At 36.5% G+C, this 19,417-nt stretch overlaps 2 protein-coding genes across 2 annotated transcripts in view; one reads left to right on the forward strand and one right to left on the reverse strand.

Annotated features, from left to right (window-relative positions):
- Nucleotides 1-344: 344 nt before the first annotated feature.
- LOC105164180 (uncharacterized) lies at nucleotides 345-4,185 on the forward strand. The gene is made up of 4 exons (XM_011082783.3): nucleotides 345-1,061; nucleotides 2,196-2,432; nucleotides 2,514-2,731; nucleotides 3,665-4,185. The coding sequence occupies exons 1-4, from the start codon at nucleotides 789-791 to the stop codon at nucleotides 3,843-3,845; spliced, it is 909 nt and encodes a 302-aa protein (XP_011081085.1). The 5' UTR covers nucleotides 345-788; the 3' UTR covers nucleotides 3,846-4,185.
- A 3,190-nt stretch (nucleotides 4,186-7,375) lies between these two features.
- NRPC1 (nuclear RNA polymerase C1) overlaps nucleotides 7,376-19,417 on the reverse strand; it is a 32,319-nt gene continuing 20,277 nt past the window's right edge. Inside the window, exons 19-29 of the mRNA XM_011082782.3 lie at nucleotides 16,800-17,003; nucleotides 16,372-16,695; nucleotides 14,304-14,451; nucleotides 14,056-14,207; nucleotides 13,577-13,732; nucleotides 13,304-13,417; nucleotides 13,057-13,145; nucleotides 9,758-9,962; nucleotides 8,970-9,172; nucleotides 7,972-8,370; nucleotides 7,376-7,867 (exon numbers count right to left, since the gene is read on the reverse strand). Coding sequence (XP_011081084.2) covers nucleotides 8,322-8,370; nucleotides 8,970-9,172; nucleotides 9,758-9,962; nucleotides 13,057-13,145; nucleotides 13,304-13,417; nucleotides 13,577-13,732; nucleotides 14,056-14,207; nucleotides 14,304-14,451; nucleotides 16,372-16,695; nucleotides 16,800-17,003 — 1,644 coding nt within the window. The 3' untranslated portion in view covers nucleotides 7,376-7,867; nucleotides 7,972-8,321. The remainder of the gene's footprint in view (nucleotides 7,868-7,971; nucleotides 8,371-8,969; nucleotides 9,173-9,757; nucleotides 9,963-13,056; nucleotides 13,146-13,303; nucleotides 13,418-13,576; nucleotides 13,733-14,055; nucleotides 14,208-14,303; nucleotides 14,452-16,371; nucleotides 16,696-16,799; nucleotides 17,004-19,417) is intronic.

Raw genomic sequence — 19,417 nt, forward strand, 5'->3', positions numbered from 1 at the left:
GAAGTTTGAAGAAAAAAAAAGAAAATGAGTTCATTAGGCCAAAATTTAAAAAATACCACAAAATGTAAGAAAAACGACTATTCCCTCAATGAAACTTTCATTAACTGTAACGATTTTATTATCAAATGGACTAAAAAAAAATAATAGTTTGAGGATCGAAGCTGAAATATTAAATTGTTTGAGAATCAAAATTATATAAATTATTTTATTTAAAAACTAAAAATATAATTATTTTATTTTTTTTAATGTATTGATGGGATCGATATAATACTTAAAAAAAAATAAAAGTAAATTTCTCAAATAAGAATGGGGATTTCTTAAATTAAAGTAAAACCCTTTGTCCCTTTCCTACAACAATCGATTGCCTCTCATCATGTACCACTCTGTACAGTAAACAAAGAAAAGATCATTCCCATACGTATATTTATACCTACGCTTGCTAATTTCCCTGATTTTCCTGCTGCTTCTCTTTCAATCCACGTTTCTTTTCCTTCGGCTCGGCACATTCTTCCTCTACTTCACTCAATTTTTTCTGGGTTGCGATATACGAATGTATATGTGTAGGTGTAGAGAGAGAGAGAGAGAGGAGAGAAATAGTAGATAAACGGCTGTATTTTGCAGTTACTACAAGAACCCGAAACCCCTCGATCAGGTTTTTTTGGTGGGTTGGGGGGTGGGGTGTCCTTTTTTTCTTCTTTTTGATTCATTATTGCTCTTTATCTGGGTGGTAATTGAGGAGTTGGGTTCGATTAATTGGTCAGAAAGATTGGGGTTTAATTTCGGCTGTGATGACTTGCAATGCTGCGGATGAGGATCTTAGGCTGGGGGGAGATTACGTGAAATTGGAGGAGGGCGGTGGTGAGTGTGGGGCCCGCTGGCGGGTGCAGACGTCGACGTCGACGTCGACGTCGGGTTGTTGTGGTGGTAGTAGTGATAGTGGCGGTGGCGGAGGGTGGTGGTGGTCTTGGTGGTGGTGGGCGAAGCTGATTCTGGTGGTGGTGTTTGTTGCCGTGTTGGGTGCGGTTTTCTTCAAATGGGTCGGACCCTTTTTCATGGATAAGGTTAATTTTCCTCTAAATTACTTAAATATGCATTTCTTTCCTTCAAGAATTTATCTGTAGTTGCATGAATTGATTTGTTCTAGCTGTTGTTTGTATATGAATCATATGCTGATGCAGATTGTTGATGTCACTCTGTGTGCATTTGCTCTCTGTTCTTGGTAAATGGAATGAGTCAATTTCAGAAGTTCTTGCTGCAACTGCGTTTAGTCTGTGTGAATGAGTGACCCACAAAACCATCAGTTTTCATGGTATCTTTATTTAGTATGTAGAGTTTATGGAATTGATGAATAAAATTGATATCTTTTATTTATTTTATTTTTTGTGATAATGAATAAAATTGATATCTTGTTTGTATTATATAATGAAAGCTCTCCATTTGTTACATGCCCTTTCTATTTCCCCCCTGGTATGTTAGCTCAGGGTTGTAGGGGATGGGTGCTCAGAATTGGAGGGTTCTGGAACTCCTTGCTCTTCCTTCTTTGATGTTCTGTAATCATTTGAATATTTTGGATGTTGGGTGCGTATTGAGTTCTCTTCCTGTCAGGTTGGCATTAGATGAGAGTAGTTTTATTATATCAGTTTTGTGGCACTTCTGGCCTACTCAAGTAATTTTCAAGTTTAGAATTACAGACTCATCAGATGCAGTCTGCATTTTGTTGACTCGTCGCTTTGTCATTGATGATTGAAAATGAGTTTATATGCACTATTCATCATGTGATTATTATTCTACTGCACACTTGGATGCTTATTAAAGCGAAGAATTCATCTTTGCACACTTGGATTAACCGGGAAGCTGAACATGTGTTGGGACTATATCAAGTGCGCAATGTTGGTATTTGCTTATCTCGTTTTTTTAGACTTAGTCTACACATTTAATCCAATAACTCATGACCCCTATCTTATCTGAAGTTCTGAATGAATGTCATATAGGTAAGCATGCTTCAATGTCACATTTTGCTATGGGCCAGCTTTGTTTAAGTAGGTTCTCTCCAGAAAAAAGTTTATGCATATAAGTGAAGTGGATGCCTGGATGTCATTCACTCATTTCAAGTGTCATAGAATCTTTAACTATTTTCATCTAACTGTACTTACCAGGTCGAATTTTTAACTGAGTGAAATGCATAATTTTTGCAGGAGATCATCCCCATAATAATTTGGGAGAGGAAAACGTTCAGCACAACAATGCTAGCGCTGATAGTGTTTGGTTCTCTGACGATATTTCCAACTCTTCTTTTACCTTCTACACCTTCCATGTGGGTGGCTGGAATGACTTTTGGATATGGTTATGGATTTCTGCTGATTATTGGAGCAGTGCCTATTGGTGTCTCTATACCTTACTTCATTGGTTCACTTTTCTGTCATAGAATCCATGTATGAGTATTTTCTTGTCTATATTGTTTCCACATTTTGCTTGTGCTTGGATTCTTATACTTACATATTTCTTACTTGTAGATGTGGTTAGAAAAGTATCCAAAGAAAGCTTCTATCATAAGACTGGCAGGTGAAGGAAATAGGTTTAATCAGTTCCGAGCTGTTGCCTTGATTAGGGTTTCTCCTTTCCCTTATGTTGTATATAACTACTGTGCTATGGCTACGGATGTGAAGTATGGTCCTTACTTGTTGGGGACGCTGGTAGGCATGGTGCCAGAAATATTTGTTGCACTTTACACGTAAGAACTCTCTCTCTCTCTCTCTCTCTCTCAGGGTTCGTGTGTGTGTGTATATCTATCTGTAACCAAATAACTAAACAAAAATGTGGGAATGACCTTTGCACTGGTAGCCTGTACTAGAATCAATTGTGATAAGCCCGTCAATCCTTAACCCGATGAAGCCAGAACATATACTTGGTAATGCATGCACCTAATCATCATTCTCATCTGTGATATTTAGGTTTTGAGAACTTCTAGCTGGAGAATTTTTATCTGTAAACTGTTAATGGTATTTATCATTATAGTTCACTTTGTCCTATGATGATATCTTTTATGGCCATCTTCATTTTAAGCAAACTTTTTGCGTTCAGAAATTATCATACCAGTGTTTCACTTGTGGAGAAACTAATATGCTATTTCCCCTCGCCACTTTTACTACAAAATTTGATGCCAAAGAAAGTAAAACTGCTTCTGATAGAAATAATGTTTGCTTTCTTTTTGCACTTGTTTCAAATTTATCTGTTATGAATCTTATGATGCTAAGTCTGGTGGCAGAGCTAAGGTGTGATTATATATAGCTTTGTATTGGAGAGGATATGTATCAGACATATACTTTTATTTTTCTTTTTTTTTTCTTTCTGTTGTATGTATGGATTGTTAGATAACTGTGCCTAAACAATTTTCTTACTTTGAGTGAACGGCAAACTATAAAGGAATACAAGGTATTCTGAAGAGTGCAGAGATTGTTAACTTCATAGCAACCAATAACAATGAGTACTCTAAGCACCTTTTTGCCTGCTTGAACAAATGCTTTTTGAGCATGGCAGCTGATTTTCACACAACTTATTAATATGATGATAATTGTGATTCCAGGGCAGGAGAATTATCCCTGCTTGTTTGTTTCCTGTAAGGTCTCATTCCTCCCGACTCACACTACCTTTGTTTTAACTGCAGTGGCATCCTCATTAAAACTTTGGCTAATGCTTCACATGATCGGCACTCCCTCTCTGCTTCCCAGATTATTTTCAATGTGATTGGCTTTTGCGTTACTGTGGCCACGACAGTGATAATTACGTTATACGCAAAAAGACGACTCAAAGAGCTCCAGATGCAAGAGGAGCTATTACTGCAGTGATCTTATATTTGTTGCCGGCTTGGTCAAGTTTTGAATGGCAATGATCAGTGAGATTATGAATATATGATTATACAAGAACTTGTTGGTTGCTGGTTTCTTATAAGTGCGTCATGGTACAGTTTTTCTCGAAGGGAAATGGCGTTGAGTACATAACAGCTAATGAAACTAATACTGTAGTTCATATATTATCAATGAAGAAAATCTGTTCATGATCCTTTTGATGGCTTTGCTCTTTCATTTGCAAGATCGAGCGTGTTTGTATTTAATCGAAATCACAGCCTCTTCAAGGGCGATGCTCTTGGGAGATCTCTATATTGCCAATTTACTTGTGTAGTCTTTATATAGTGCCTGTATTCTATGTAGTCCTGTCTGATTCAAGAATTTTATCTATTCAGTCATGGGTTGTGTTGTGAAAATTGGACCAGAGACCCAACTGGTTAAGTTATCAGGTCAATGGGTCATTGGTCCAACCTATCAGACCGGATTGAAAGAACCAGTTAATTTGGGCTCTGTTTTGAAGTGTATATATACGTTATACGTATATATATTCACATAATATATAAATATATTATATATCAACATATATAGATTATATACATTCACATTATATATATATATATATATATTAGCTTAATATAAATTTGAAATGATTCCCCAAATCACACCAGCAAAACCAGATTAAACCCGTTTGTACATTTTTCCCTTCTGCCTATAAATTGCTTCATCTTCCTCATTCCCACAGCCACCAAAAACCCCACCTTTACATTTCACCAGTGAGGAAAAGTGTTTTAATTGGTATTGCTTTTTTGCATTTTGTTGTTTCTCTTACAATGGGAACGAAGATAGGCTCAACGGTGTCGTCTCGGCTATCACTCCTCCACCATACCGTCTAACTCTGCTAAGCCCACATCAGCGTGTGTTCTCTGTCCCGCAGTTCAGTTTTCTACTTTTTTTTTTTAAAAAAGATTAAAAAACCATTTTGACCGGTTCATACCGATTCTCTCGCCAATGGTACCAGACAGGACACATTGGAGCCGGACGGTCCGGTTCTAAAAACATTGTTGTCATATGTCCATTTCAACATAGTTTTGTTCAGTTCTTATTTGGTTCTTCAGCCTTGTATGTAACATCTTATGTTACACATACTGAAGCACGACGAGCTTGCCAAAATACTCTTGCATGCAAGAAGATGAGTTATTTAAATGTCTATTCTTTCCTGCTACTTAGTTTCATTCTTAATCTACTCTGGATGTGTTAGAATCGGTCAGATTAGGCCTAAATGACTGTTGGTTTGAAGGCATCCACCACTTTTTTTAGTTATTGACACTTCATTGTCTTAAAAGGTTAACGAGATATTGGTACAGCCTATTCACTACCTTTGTAATAGATTTTGCACAAGGTGCAACTGTTCATAAGTTAATTCTTGAAAATAAGTGGAAAGAGTTGCTTAAATGAAATTATTCTAAGGCAAGGGAGTACGCAGTTTCTTATCAATTTCTACAATTTATTGATAAATTTACAAGTATTAAGAAAGTGTTGGCAAAAACTTCAAGTTTTAGACAAGTGGTTTTTGTAGAGAAAGTTGAGAGTTGTAAAAGAATCAAAATGAGGTCTTTGTGAGCATTTGGAATTCCATTTGGAAGAGAGTGCTTGGTTGGACGGAGGAGTTGCATTCTCAAGTGGGGAGGAAGGTTCTGATCAAGTTTGTTCTCCAACCGATACCAACATATGTGTCCTGATGATGCTTATCAGGGAGACTGAATCTTCATTGGCGGATTTCTGGTGGAATTGTACATAGCTCAAAGAAGAATGTACATTGGCTCGCACGCCCATAACTTTGTGCAGTGGCCTTGTTTTCGTGACTTGCTGCGGCTTAATCTTGCTATTTTTGGTAGAATAGGATTGACAACTCATTCATTCACCGAATTCTCTCGTGAGTCGTGTGTTGAGAGCTCGCTACTATCCCCACTCAGATTCTTTGCATGCGTCCTTGGGATGGAATCCCTCGTTTTCTTGGAGTAGTATGTCAACTCAGCATATTTTGAGGGTGGGATGTCGCTGGTTGGTTGAGGATGGCAAAACAAACAGAATTTGGCTTGATGGTTGGATCCCGCGGCTGCACACTTTTCAGCCCATCTTACCAATCTCATTGCTACTTGAATCAGCCACCATGTGGACTTATTCGCCCGGACGCGGTCAGCTGGAACCTGGAGCTACCTGGAGGACTTGAAGATGAACAGCTTAGTCCCTCTCTCACCTTCCATGTTACTAGATCCTGTTGTCTGGCATTCTTCCAAGAGCGGAACCTTCTATGTGCGAAGCGCGCACAACCTGTTGAAGGACGTGGAGGACAGATTGCAGGACTCTGGGGAGGGAAACACCAGTTGCGCTTTAAGGGGGAACTGGGATTTTGTGTGGGGGACAAAAGTGCCAAACAAAGTCAGGTTCAGAATGTTGGTGACGTAACTGTATGTTTGTTTATGACTAGCAATTGATGATATCGTGTTTATGACATTGTTTGATTGTTATTTGGTGCAGTTTCATGTTAAAATAATGTTCAGTTACAATTATAGCATGCATTGTTTAGATGTTATCTGGCGTATTGATGCCACTAAAAAAACAAAACAAGTCAATTACTTTGGTTTGGACAATTACAAGACCGTTCGAACATCACAATTTTGATGAATTCACATTTTGTTGAAAATTACAGGACACTTCTTTTGTCAAAAATGTGGAATTAGGTAGATGAGCCATTCTTCGCACCAAACATCCACAACTTCCCTCCAAATCAACCACTGTATGTTTTTAACGGAATATTAAGGGTGAAGGCCACATTAAACATTAGGGACTAAATGTGATAGCTGAAATATAAGGGACTAAATGCGAATAATTAACAGGACCAAAAATGATGTTTACCTTTTCTGGCAAGAATTTTGAATTCACAAGTTCGTCCTTCAATAGTTCAATTTCTTGTAAATACTGAAAGCAGGAGAAAAGAAAAACAAAATCCTACATAAAACACTAATGATAAATTTGGGAAGTTGGAGCATGGATACAATTTTAATTACGTAAGCATTTTCATAGACTTTTTTCTTCCAATAAATAATAATATTGTTATCTAGCAATACATAAATACTGATTATAATGTTCTGTTGCTATTATTCTAGCATTCAACTAATGGTTCAAAAAGTTTATTTTAACTTCGCGTTCATTTTTTATATAAAATTAAATTATTTTTTTGTCGTTACGTAAATGAATCTCCAGCAATGAAAGATGGGGGTGGACTATGTACGAGAAAATTAACTTTAGGCACATGTTGCACTGTTTGCTTGGGTCTCAAATTCTTCCCAAGCATACCAAGTGAACCTCAGATATCACTTCACATTCTAATTGCTGCCTGGTTTTAAATCTCCATCGTGTTCAACCCCCAAAAAAAAGTAATAATAAATTAAAAATCAACAGTCGAAAAATGAGAAGAAACCGTACGATCTTATAAGTTGGCAAACTGATTAATGGTTTAAACCGAATCAGGACGACAAAACTCAAATATATTTTCCTTTTCAATAATATTTGAAGCTGAACTCAAGTTACACTATATATTAATTCTAAAACCACATAACATGTTTATAATTATCGAGTTACTCGGAATAGTTCCATACTGCTCAATCGAGATCACATTCCAGTTGTGATACCACACTACATTTAGTCACTTGGGGTTACCTATTCTAGAAGTAGAGCAAAACTTTGAATGTACATAACCTAATAATCTTGAACAGGTACCGGATATAGATAAAAACCAAACATGCCTAGGAGGTGCTGTCAAACAATGAGAAAACTGTCGCATGGCAGCAAATATTGCAAGTCAATCCGTTGTTGGATGGATGGAGAATTGACTCTGAATTATCATACAGTTCAAGGATTTCAAGCTGCAGTTGCTAAGCCAATCCAGTGATGACTCTGTAAGTGCTCAAGATCGAGATGAAACTTGTATTCAGTGAGTTGCCATGGCTTTCTCGCCAAACCTGTAATATAAAGCAAGTAGCGTTTTAATAGTCCTATTTTTATATATTCATTGGTTTAGATGGCAAAGGTATAGATGGATGATACACAAGGCATCTATACGTACCAGACTGTTTGCAGCATGTGAATTGGTAGGATCAGATAAGACTTCCCATTCTCAAATGGGAACCAAAATATGCAATCTACACTACGTGAGGTGAAAAAGGAAACCCAGAGGCTGGGACGCTTCGTATATAAATAGATTACAACTGTATGTACATGAACATCAATGTGCAGCAAACTTTGACCAAAGACTGCATTTGCACAATCAGATTGAGAACGCCAGCTTTAACCTGCAGATTTCTGTACATAAATGCAACCCATAAGTTCATCCTCGAGTCTTCCAATACACTGTCATCTGAGCAACCTTGCAGAACCAGATGCCTCTTAAAGGAACAAGTCCCTTCTTTGAGAATTTCAGCATATAATTGGGTCTGGACCATAATTTAACTCAACAGGCTGCACACTGCATACATGGATACAACAGGATGAAGGTAGTGCTCTTGATATTAAAGAATAGTTACAAGGACAGAGATATAAATGAAAGAGTTGCCGGATGTAACATGTAAAGCAAGGATATAATTTAGAAAGTTTCACGAGGGCAGTGACCTAGATTATTAGATATGGCCGAGCTTATGCTGGAAAATGTCAGGCATGTAACTCAGACTTCTTTCTACATTTCCAAATAAGAGAAAATAGAAGTCTAAGTTGCATAAACATGTTAATCACTTCTTGAACCTGTGTCTGCAACCTTCACTGCGCCAAAATATGAACACTAATGATCCTATCATCTATTTAAATTTGGTCAAAGGATATGGCGTTGTAGATCGATTGTCTTTCTTTTCTATTCCTCTTTCAATATTACTAGGTCACTGAGCAATCTCCTATTGTATACGAAATGCATGCTATCAGTAAAATTTAATGGAATTCTTCATCATGTAGCCCTTTCTCATGTCAGAAAAATACCTTTAAGACTGATACTGTTATAGATTTGTTCATGAAATAAATAGAGAACCTGAGAAGGTGAATGCTATCTGATACAAGTTCCTCAAACCATAAACTCACCTTTGCCTAACTTTAAGCATTCCGGTCCCAATTTGCATGGGTATGCCCATAATGATGCATTCACTAACTCCTTCAATCCTATCCACTCTCCCACTCACAGAAGCATTGAAAAGGTGATCTGCTGTCTTCTCAAATGAAGCAAGCATCAGTACACTGTCCCTCATTCTCTGCACTCCATGCCTTGTTATTCCCAGGACTTCACCCTGAAAGAGTTACCCAATGAATAACGAAACCAGTTAATTTAAGTTCAAATAAGAAAAGTATACAATACTAACAAACCATACGACACTTGAAATTTTCATAATTATCAAATATTATGCAATTGCAACCTGCGAAGGGCCTAATCATTGCCAGGCTGAAAAGACCTACGTGATCTCAACTGCATTAGTGACAAAATGAAAAACTTTGTAGGTTTTTCTGATTCTTTATTGATAGAACTACTTCCACACTTCCAGTGTTTTCCATCTTTGTTAGCCAAAAGTTAAGCCCTTTTCTCCCCATCTCTTTTTAGGTGATGGGAAATAGAGATAACGTCAAGAAATGAGATCCGCATATGTGTATTTGTTGCATCATAAAGAAGTCTTACTTCTTTTTTTAAAAAAAAAATAAGATACAAGCATGGATAATAAGAGGTGAAACACAAAGGTAGAATAAGTTAGAAAATAATGATGGTAACTCAGACATTTGCTCCCTGCCCGAGTGTCTAGGCTGTAATAGCAAGGACACAAAAAGTATAGTTCATTGTGGCACCGTAAGAAAGGAAACATAAATTGAAGAATATGAGTGACCTTAAATGTCATCAAATCTGCCAGAAGCATCATGTGCCGTATGTCTATCGTCATGCCATGGCTTGACATGGTAAAATGTATCTCTTCAATTATTTTTTTCCTTGCTGCTTCAATCCCAAGTGTCTGCTGTACTTCTATGATGTGATTACTTGTCGTGTTCTTACCATCAACTCCATCAGTGCCCATAACAGATAAAAGACCAGTCCTGGAAGGAAAAAAACATTATGCACAAATAACTTGCCAAGTATCAAGAAACTATGTATGGAACTATGAGATGATACTTTCACCCATGGAAATTAATAAGATTAGTCCATGAATATGAACAACATCTGAATTGGTACTTTGGAAAAGAGTACATCGACGCTCCCGAGCTTAGGTCTAATTACACAAATACCTAGGATAAATCCAAATTACCACCCTGAAATATTGAAAAATGGCCAAAAAAACAAAACCCTGAAAAAAAAAAAAGGGTAGGCTCCCAACCTCTTAATAAAGAAGCATATTACCCCCCTCTACTGGGCATTGTAGTTCACTAGCACATTTTTGCGACTGGTTTAGCTATTTTGGTTATAAATCGTCACTTTTACCCCTAATTACTAAATATAAAAGCTAAAAAACATTATCACTTTCTCTTTCTTTATATTGCAGCACACTTCTCTCTTTTTCCGGAGGTTTTCTTCTATGGATAATTTCTACGAAAACACGTGCAGTTTGTCAGTAATAAGGGGTAAAAGTGATCGGTTACACACCAAAGTAGCTAAAACCAGTCGCAAAATGGACGAGTGAACTACACTACCCAGCGGAGGGGGGGTAATATGCTTCTTTATTAAAAAGGTTGGCGAGGCTCTTTGCCTTTTTTTTTTTTTTTCCCAAGGATTTTCTTTGCCCTTTTCCAATATTTCTGGGGGTAATTTAGATTTATCTCCAAATACCTGCTACCTTTACAAGTATACCCCCAAACCACCTAATGTCGTAATGGTAATTCATATCAACACCTTCAAGGGAGAAAACTTAGAAGTACACCCCCTCATGAGGGTGCTCTAACCTTGAGGCTTGTCGATATAAATTACCGCTAAAAACTGAGTGTTTAATGTTGTAACATATCAAAATTATGCAATCAATTTAGCTTGAGATGCTCTTTGAAATTCACAACCCAAAAGGTCATACCCTGAAAACCAATAAACAAACTCAGCCAACCTCTTTCTTTTCACAATACGTCATAATAATCAAGCTGGCACTATGCATAAAGGCAATGATAGAGAAAAGAAAAATTACTCTTTTATACCACCACCTTCAGATGCGCATCCACAAGTGTAATTATACCCCTGCAACCCCTGCCCCCTCATTTCATTGACCAAATTCTCACACACACACGCAACCCTCAGCAAAACCAAGCACTCACAATTCATCATCTTGCCATTCCTTTTCCACCAAAAAAGCCAACTGCAGATGACCAGATCTTCTCACCTTAATGGCTCCCTATTCTCATACCGACCTTCATCACCACCACCACCACCACGTATGTCCATTGAATGAGTGCATCTTAAAATGTCGGCACACGTATAGGAATAATGTGGGTAGCTCTTAATCTGACCAACTCAAGCAAAACATAATACATCAAGTGACCCACAAACAGGACACACCCACCAATATCAACTGATGCCTAAAAATGGAATATTAATGAGTTAAAACACTCTCATTATATTTCTTCTTCACAAAAGAACATAGTCAAACGTGTCAAATGTATTATTTCATTCCAACTCACCACCTTCTGAAACAAACCAAAGTCCTCCTACCAACCCATCAATCTTTTCATTTCAACATTGACATCCCTGTTACCTGCATCACCTATTGTACCAAAGCTAAGAACACCTACTTTGAGTTAGCACCAAAATTAACTACACAAAAGCCTCCTGAACCAGCAGCAGCTTAAGCGTGAGATTCTAGTCGGCAGTAGAGGTGTTATTCTTTAACCAAATACCATCATGCCAAACCTACCCAATGAAATTAATAAGACATGTCTGCACCATCACAACTTATACCCAAATGATGATCATTTATCCTGCAAGTTATTGCCCTACCTAAATAGCATACTCTCTACAGAAGCCTTCACACACCCCTAAATATAGAATTTCTGCTGAAGAAAGCCAATGCAGTCACTGACATATTCTCATCAACTAAAGCCAAGAGCTACCTTCATTATAGCACAACGTCTCAGTAACTTAAATGCAGTTCAGGAGATTATGGCAACTCATGCAACACTTGTCTGTTTAAAGAAACCACAAAGAACCTCCAACAGGCTTGCACATTCTCATAAAGAGCAAGTTATCATCACCCAGCTGCATCCTTAACAACATAAGTTTGGAGAAAAACCTTGGTGTGGTCATATTACACAGAAGTTTTAAGTGAACTTGTTTTACTCCTTTACCATCTTCTTCCACATGTAATTAGTAGCAGTCAAGTGCCACATCCCTACCTCAAAATATCTTATTGTTTCTCCACAAAGGTCTATAAATCATAAATTCCTTTATGTCTCTTCTTTCCTCCACTTTGGTGTTTTTCATGCACAACTGTTGACAATATGCACCATAAACATCTACCTTAAACTGATGGTGAATTTACTACTACAACTGAGAAGCAATCGCAGCAGGTTTGGGCACGATATGGCACTTCATGAGCATGTGACTGACAACCCAATAACCATCCCAAGGACATATAAAAAGGAGTAATTTGGGCCAGACGTTTGACGGCCCATGTATAAGATGTAATAGATGTGTGCAAATACAGAATGCAAAAACATTATAACACATATAAGATGCCAAAAAATTTTACCCCATACTATAATTTTCACTTAACTGTCAAATTTTGTCTGAATGATGTTCCGGCAAATTTGATTTGACATTGAAGAATTCATAATATACTTTCTTTCCTTACCATTATAATAACACAGATTAAGTGTATCCGAAATAGTTTATGCCCTTTGAGTATAATTTTTCAAATATTAGTTATATATGGCCTGTGTACCCCGGCTGTACCACGCCCTACATTTCTTTCAGAATTGGATGGTCCACCATGTAACTGCTGTATCCTACAAACTGTCCATTTTGTGAAATTGATGTATGCCAATAGGAGGACAACATTAATATAGATGTAATACATAATTAGAGTATGGAACATGAACTGCCTTCTAAATTCAAAATACCTAGCAATTCTTTCAGCGTCAAAGAACAGAGATGAACCTTTGCAAACTACTCTGGGAGAAAGAAAATAAAGAATCCAGAGATTTTACAGAAACTTACCCCTCTACTAGTAACTTCAGCTTTTTACGAGTTGGATCCTTTTCCTTTGCTTCATTCACTATTATAACGCGTTCAACAGAATTGATTCCCTGCCATCCACAGAAGACCAGCAAAAAGGAAAATAGAAAGAGATAGTTCAGCTCAAGATAAAACAATTAAAACATCAGACCACTGTTAAATGACAAGGTATTTGTCTACAGCATAGCAAAACCTAATATCAAAATTTAACTCCTCATATCAGTTTCACCTTCACAACAACTTTCGAGAGCTTATTCTTAATTGCGTGAACCTCAAAATGAAGTTTGCTTCTATCAGCCTGCAGAACAACTTCGAGTTTTCTGGGATTCAATACCTTAACTTGCTGCAGCAAATACACAGTAATATCAGTGATAAGAGCAACAATTTCTTCACAAGCACCAAAAGAGAACTGTTGACACTCGGACATGCAAGCACCCAAAACAGAAGAGGGTGTCCATACACACACACACACACACATGAAAAGATGTTTGGCTAATTGCACCTGCTCCTTCAGTTTCATCCTTGGAGTTTGTAGGACTGATTCTTTTACAGTATATGCATCAATGGACAGTTGTGCACCTTGTATTCTTTTCATGTCGAGTGTTATTACTATGGATGCTGACCTTGATGCTTGCGAAGTCTTTATACTCTTAGCTACCTACAGAATAGAGGAATGGCTGAGTAAAAAGATAAACTCAGTACAGTCCACAGGAAGCATCTCGCGAAATGAATCAGAACGAAAACAGAACCTACTAAATTTAGTATAAGAAAATCCTAAAATATTCCTGTTAATAAGCACTGAATGCTGATGATAGTAGAATGACTTCACACCACGAAGACCAACTATTCTATTCTTGCAGAAGAAAGCTCTAGAATATGCGGCTAAAACAGTTCACCATGGCAGAACATTGCAGTATACCAGAATTAAAACATGTTTTGGAACCCTATACACGAACATCAATTCAAATTGAGGAAGTTTACCTGCTCCAAAAGCGTTTTTTCAATACGTCCTTTCACTAATTTAGCAATTATATCATTATCGTTACACTGCAGAGCTGTAGTAATGATTGGTGTGTTGATCCTCTTAGCAGCATTGATAATTTCTTTTATCCGTGGAACTCCAAGGGTAACATCTATTACAAGATTAAGTTGAACATATTGGAGTTTACCAAGTATAACGGAAAAGGTTAACTAAGATAATATTACGCAAGGATTGTATTGTAGGATACTCATGCTCGCAACTCCAGCAAAATGGAAAGTTTTCAATGTCATCTGTGTTCCCGGCTCTCCAATACTTTGAGCTCCAATTGCACCTATTGCAGTACCAGCTTCGATTTTCTTTGAATTGTAACGAGTTATGCAGGTTTCTAGGAAGACCTAAAATAATAACAAAGTACTGGTGTAAGATACAAATGTCAAATTACAAAATGCTCTGTGTGCCGCGTGCAAGCAGCAACAAAAAATGATTCCACAACCCCTAGTGACACAATCCAGAACATAATTACTTAAAATGGATTATGCAGACGGCTTAAGTGCTTCCTTATTTTGATCTTTATGCTCGAAGAACAGGTTAATGAAACAAACAACTTTTAAGGCCTCATAAAAGGAGTGTCATAAAAAAATATATTTAGTATAACTAGCATTCTCCCAGTTAGAGAATTATAAAATACTAAATTAAGAGATTTTAGTTTTAAGCGTAAATGTTTATAAGGACGGATAGGATACTGATTGAGAGTCCTTGATCCAGAAAACTATATATATGTGTGCGTGTGTGCAGCCATAGAAAATGATTCCACAAGCCTAGTGAAACAACTCAGAACATTATTACTTAAAGAGATTATGCAGATAGCTTAGGTGCATCCATATGTTGATTTTATGGGACGAACAGGAATAATGAAACAGGCAACTTTTAAAGCCTCATAGAAGGACTTTTCATAACAAAAGAAGATTTAGATTGATAAGGATTTTCATAGTCAAAAAATTATAAAATATTAAATTAAGACATTTTCTATCTAAATGCAAAGTTTATAAAAGAAAGGAATAAGCATACTACCAAAATGAGTTCGTGTCTGTGCAGCAATAGAAAATGATTCACAACCCTAGTGACACAATTCAGAACATAATTACTTAAAGAGATTATCCACATGGATTAGGTGCATCCCTATGTTGATTTTTATGTTCGAAGAACAGAAAACAGACAGCTTTTAAGACCTCATATAAGGACTGTGATAACAGAAAATATTTAGATAATAAGCATTTTCGCTGTCAAAGAATTCTAAAATATTAAATTAAGACATTTTGATCCCAGTAAATGTAAAGTTTTTAAAGGAATAAGCATACCATCAATGTGAGTGCGTGTGTATGCAGCGATGGGAAATGATTGCACAACCCTTATGATTCAATTAAGAACATAATTAGTTAAAGAGATTATCAAGATGGCTCAGGTGCATCCTTATGTTGATATTTTTGTTCAAAAAAAAAGAAAAAAAGAAAAATGAAACCAACCACTTTCAAAGCCTTGTAAAAGGAGTGTCGTAACCAAATAAATTATTTATAATAAAAAGCATTTTGCAGTAAAAGAATCTAAAAAATTAAATTAGGACATTGGATCCTAATAACTGTAAGGTTTATAAGAAAGGAATAAAAGCTCTCTCTTAGACATACACACACAGAGAGGCATGCCAGGCCGCTCTCTCGTTGCCCCCACCCCAGACCCCAATTGCATACCACAGATGCACGCATAAACTCACATGACAGAAAAGTGATTAACTAAAGTAGCCAACCAGCCACATTAGCTGTTTAGTAGTTGTCTGAACATATCCTTTTTAACACAAACTTAAGAAGTAAAAATGATGTCAAACATCCACAGAATCTAGGTTCAGTCAGAAATTGTTGTAAAAAGACTCCACAGAAGTTTAGGTATTATTATATCAAGTTACAACCTTTTGTAGCCTTTTAACAATCAGGTGTTAGCAACTGGGGTTACAAAATGATTATCAACTGACTTCACCAGTACTAATTGAGGGTCCTCTTCTGAAAATTATTACCAAACTGTTAACCTGGGTTATAAAGTGATTATCAACCAAGTCAAGCCTTCTCCAGTACTAATTGAGGCTGTGCTCCAGTAAAAGCCATTTATTGAAAAGTTTGTGATATGCCCATCTAAAGGGATGGAATTAATAATTATCCAATCAAATTGCTAATGTTTCCAGAAAAATGTTAAAGCAATTAAGTCCATACAAATCAATTGAAAATATCACCTAGTGCTAGAGAAAAAGGATGAGGGAAGAAAATTACCACTAGTTGGTTCCTAGTAATCCCAGATACATTTGAAGCCAGTTTTTCCAGAGAAACCTGATCCTCTCCAGAATATCCCCCTTCATTCAATTTGAGCATCAGATCTGAGCTAGGATGTTTCTTCTCAATGAAACTTTTTAATGATTTATCAAAAGTCTCCAAGGTCTCCTTTTTAGATGGCGTATCCGATGGAGGAGGATCCTTTAAGCACTCTTCTTCAAGATCCATGGTCGATTTTGGGAGCCTTTCCTCAATCATCTCGTTCACTATTTTCTTTATTTCTTCAGTATTTAAACTCTTTTCCTCTGCTGCAGGGCAGGTGGCCTGTCAAAATAACACAAGAAAGAAACTGAAGAATCTTTATAAACAGCTACAAGATGCAGTTGAATTTCCCAAGAAGAGCAGCGCAGAAAGGATGATACCAATACCTTGGCTTTCATGAATAATCTTTCAAAGTTAAGTGGAAGCCCACTTTTCTCTTCCATCTGTGCAGGGTCCATACCATCACCCCCATACACAAATTGAACAATGGAACCACTGGCATTTCTCACTGTATTGTCATACTGCACTGATAGGTCCTCCAAAGCTTTCATAAGTCTACGAGACATATACCCTGTGTCAGCAGTTTTAACCTGCAACAGCAAAAGAAGTTTTAAATTTATTTTAACTTGAGTTGCCAGGGAGTATGATAAAAATTGTGAAAACTCCCCATGATATTCACTAGATGAAGTAACATTTCCATAACAGAAGAAAATTCAACCCAAGACTATACAACAAATAGATTAAGCAAATAAGCAAGTGGATGTGAATTATGCAAATAAGTCAAACAACTGTATCTCCCAGGAAAATTGTAGCTCATGACCCCATATTACAAACAATTTACTAAATTTGCAACGATATATCCCAATACTATACGATGCAATAATTAGGTCATTTGACAAAGTTTTAAACAAGTCATTACTTTGTTAGGAGAATACATCTACAGTTGAGAATACATGTATAAACCCTGATTGATTTGAAAGAAAGCAAACCACGTCAAGTTTGATAACCCAGTAAATCCACAATTCAGTTATACTCTGTAAATTCAGGGACCACTGCCAACATCCAATATCGACTCATATCCCAATTAGTAGACAAATGAATGCCACAAAAAAATCAGTAACTCCATTACTCTATTCAGCCCTCAATAAGATCTATTCAACCCAAGACAAAAGGCAAAATTCTTTCCATACCTTTTGCAATTATTTGAAAACCAAGCATACAAAAGTTTTCACATTTTTGAGAAATACTAAAACAAGAATGTTACTTTGGCATATTGTCATACTGTTTAAATAAAATTTTGTAAATTATGATTTCTGATTGGCATATTGTCATACTGTTTAAATAAAATTTTGTAAATTATGATTTCTGATTGAAAATAGCACCTCAGAACTGCTTAATTAACTGATTCTCAGCGACAAAAACTAACTTCAAGTAGACCCACACTTGAATATGATTAACAGATTCAAAATTAGAGCGTACTAAAACCCCATGGTGTTAAAGAGGCAATCGGTCTTAGCCTTTGCTTACTGATTGAAAACACTCGGTTGAGATGATAAAAAACGACCGCAGGAAACATGATAATATTTTCCATGTTTGACTAGTTCAGTCATAAAGGAAAATTTAACAGATGACAGTGGACCGGCTGCAAAGGAGGGGGAGTAAAGGTGCCAGAGGCCTCAGCATTTTGTCTATGACATGGCAGGTGGAATAATAATGATTCTTATTGATGGTAGCTTTAGCACTCATGAAATATTCGAGACAAAGCGGAGGAACGCAGCAAATTCAAGAATACTACTTCATGCAAGATACTGTTTGTTTGTGTTTCCATTTCCAGCTTGTTTTAAACAGTGAAAAAATGTTTATTTATATGTTATCTCATTGAAAATATATGATTTGACACCACAATTCAATTAAAAACACAATCCGATTATCTAATCCAAACACTCATTTTTCATAAAGACCTATATAAAATTGAAAACACATTTTTCACCAAAAACTGAAATTTGAAAACACAAGCTAACAGGCCTTTTAGGCAGTGTTAAAGTCGCGTCATGCGCAAAGGTCCCCTTGCGCCGCACACCTCTTTAAAGCATGGCTCATATTAACAGAAATAAAGTTACATATTCATACATCACTATCTATTAACATCAATAATGCACAAACAATTAGATATAAAATAGAAATATGTAAAACAACCATTATAAAAATGAATAAATATAAATTATCCATCACTCTCACTCCATTTCTTCCCCATCGCTTCTTCTTTTTGGTTTCTTTTCTAAATCTTTTTAATGTTTTTTAAAAGAATAAAATAAAGGCTGGGCTTCAACAAACCCAGCCTTTATGTAAACTGGGCGATCTTCAAAGAAAATTGGGCTTTGCCCAGTTTTCTTTCAGCCCAAACTGAAAAAAGGCTATGTTCTTGAGATAATCATAAGAAATTAGCACGTAAATGCCCATCCATTTCCTCAACATTTAAGAAATGGAAGTACTTTCTGGAAGAGCGAGAGGTCGATAACATAAACTAGTCTTGTGTAGTTTTTCAGAAAGAACAATAAAAATGTTAAAAACCTGACCTGTGCAAAATAATTTTACTTGTTAATAAAACTACTAGAACAAATGAATTGAACAAAGACCAAACGTTAACTTACTTTGAGCCACAGTATAGATGAAACTGAAAACAACAAGTAATAATCTTCCAAACAAAGGGATTTGAGCAAAGCTTTGAAATCTTTTAATCCTTGTTATATCGATCATTTATTCCAAGTATCAAGCAAATGAACTGTTCCTCAGAGGATTAAAACAAAATCCAAAAAGAGAGAACTTTTAAAAATATTCTCCAGACGGCAGTAGCATCTATACAGGAACTCCTTTCTGGCTGCAAACGCTTCTTGTTATCTGGCTGGTGAACAATGACTTTAAGAAAAAGAGGCTTTTTCCTCGAGTTTGTTTTGCTAGATATGCATGGATTCTAAGTCATTGGGAAAACGTGATGAAAACAAAT

This window comes from Sesamum indicum, linkage group LG6 (genome assembly GCF_026168435.1).
Source record: "Sesamum indicum cultivar Baizhima isolate 11 linkage group LG6, ASM2616843v1, whole genome shotgun sequence".
NCBI lineage: Eukaryota > Viridiplantae > Streptophyta > Magnoliopsida > Lamiales > Pedaliaceae > Sesamum > Sesamum indicum.

Coding starts and splice junctions, on each gene's coding strand:
- LOC105164180 (XM_011082783.3), top strand. CDS start 789: ATGACTTGCAATGCTGCGGATGAGGATCTTAGGCTGGGGGGAGATTAC. Junction 1,062..2,195: donor GACCCTTTTTCATGGATAAG/GTTAATTTTCCT, acceptor TAATTTTTGCAG/GAGATCATCCCCATAATAAT. Junction 2,732..3,664: donor ATATTTGTTGCACTTTACAC/GTAAGAACTCTC, acceptor TTTTAACTGCAG/TGGCATCCTCATTAAAACTT.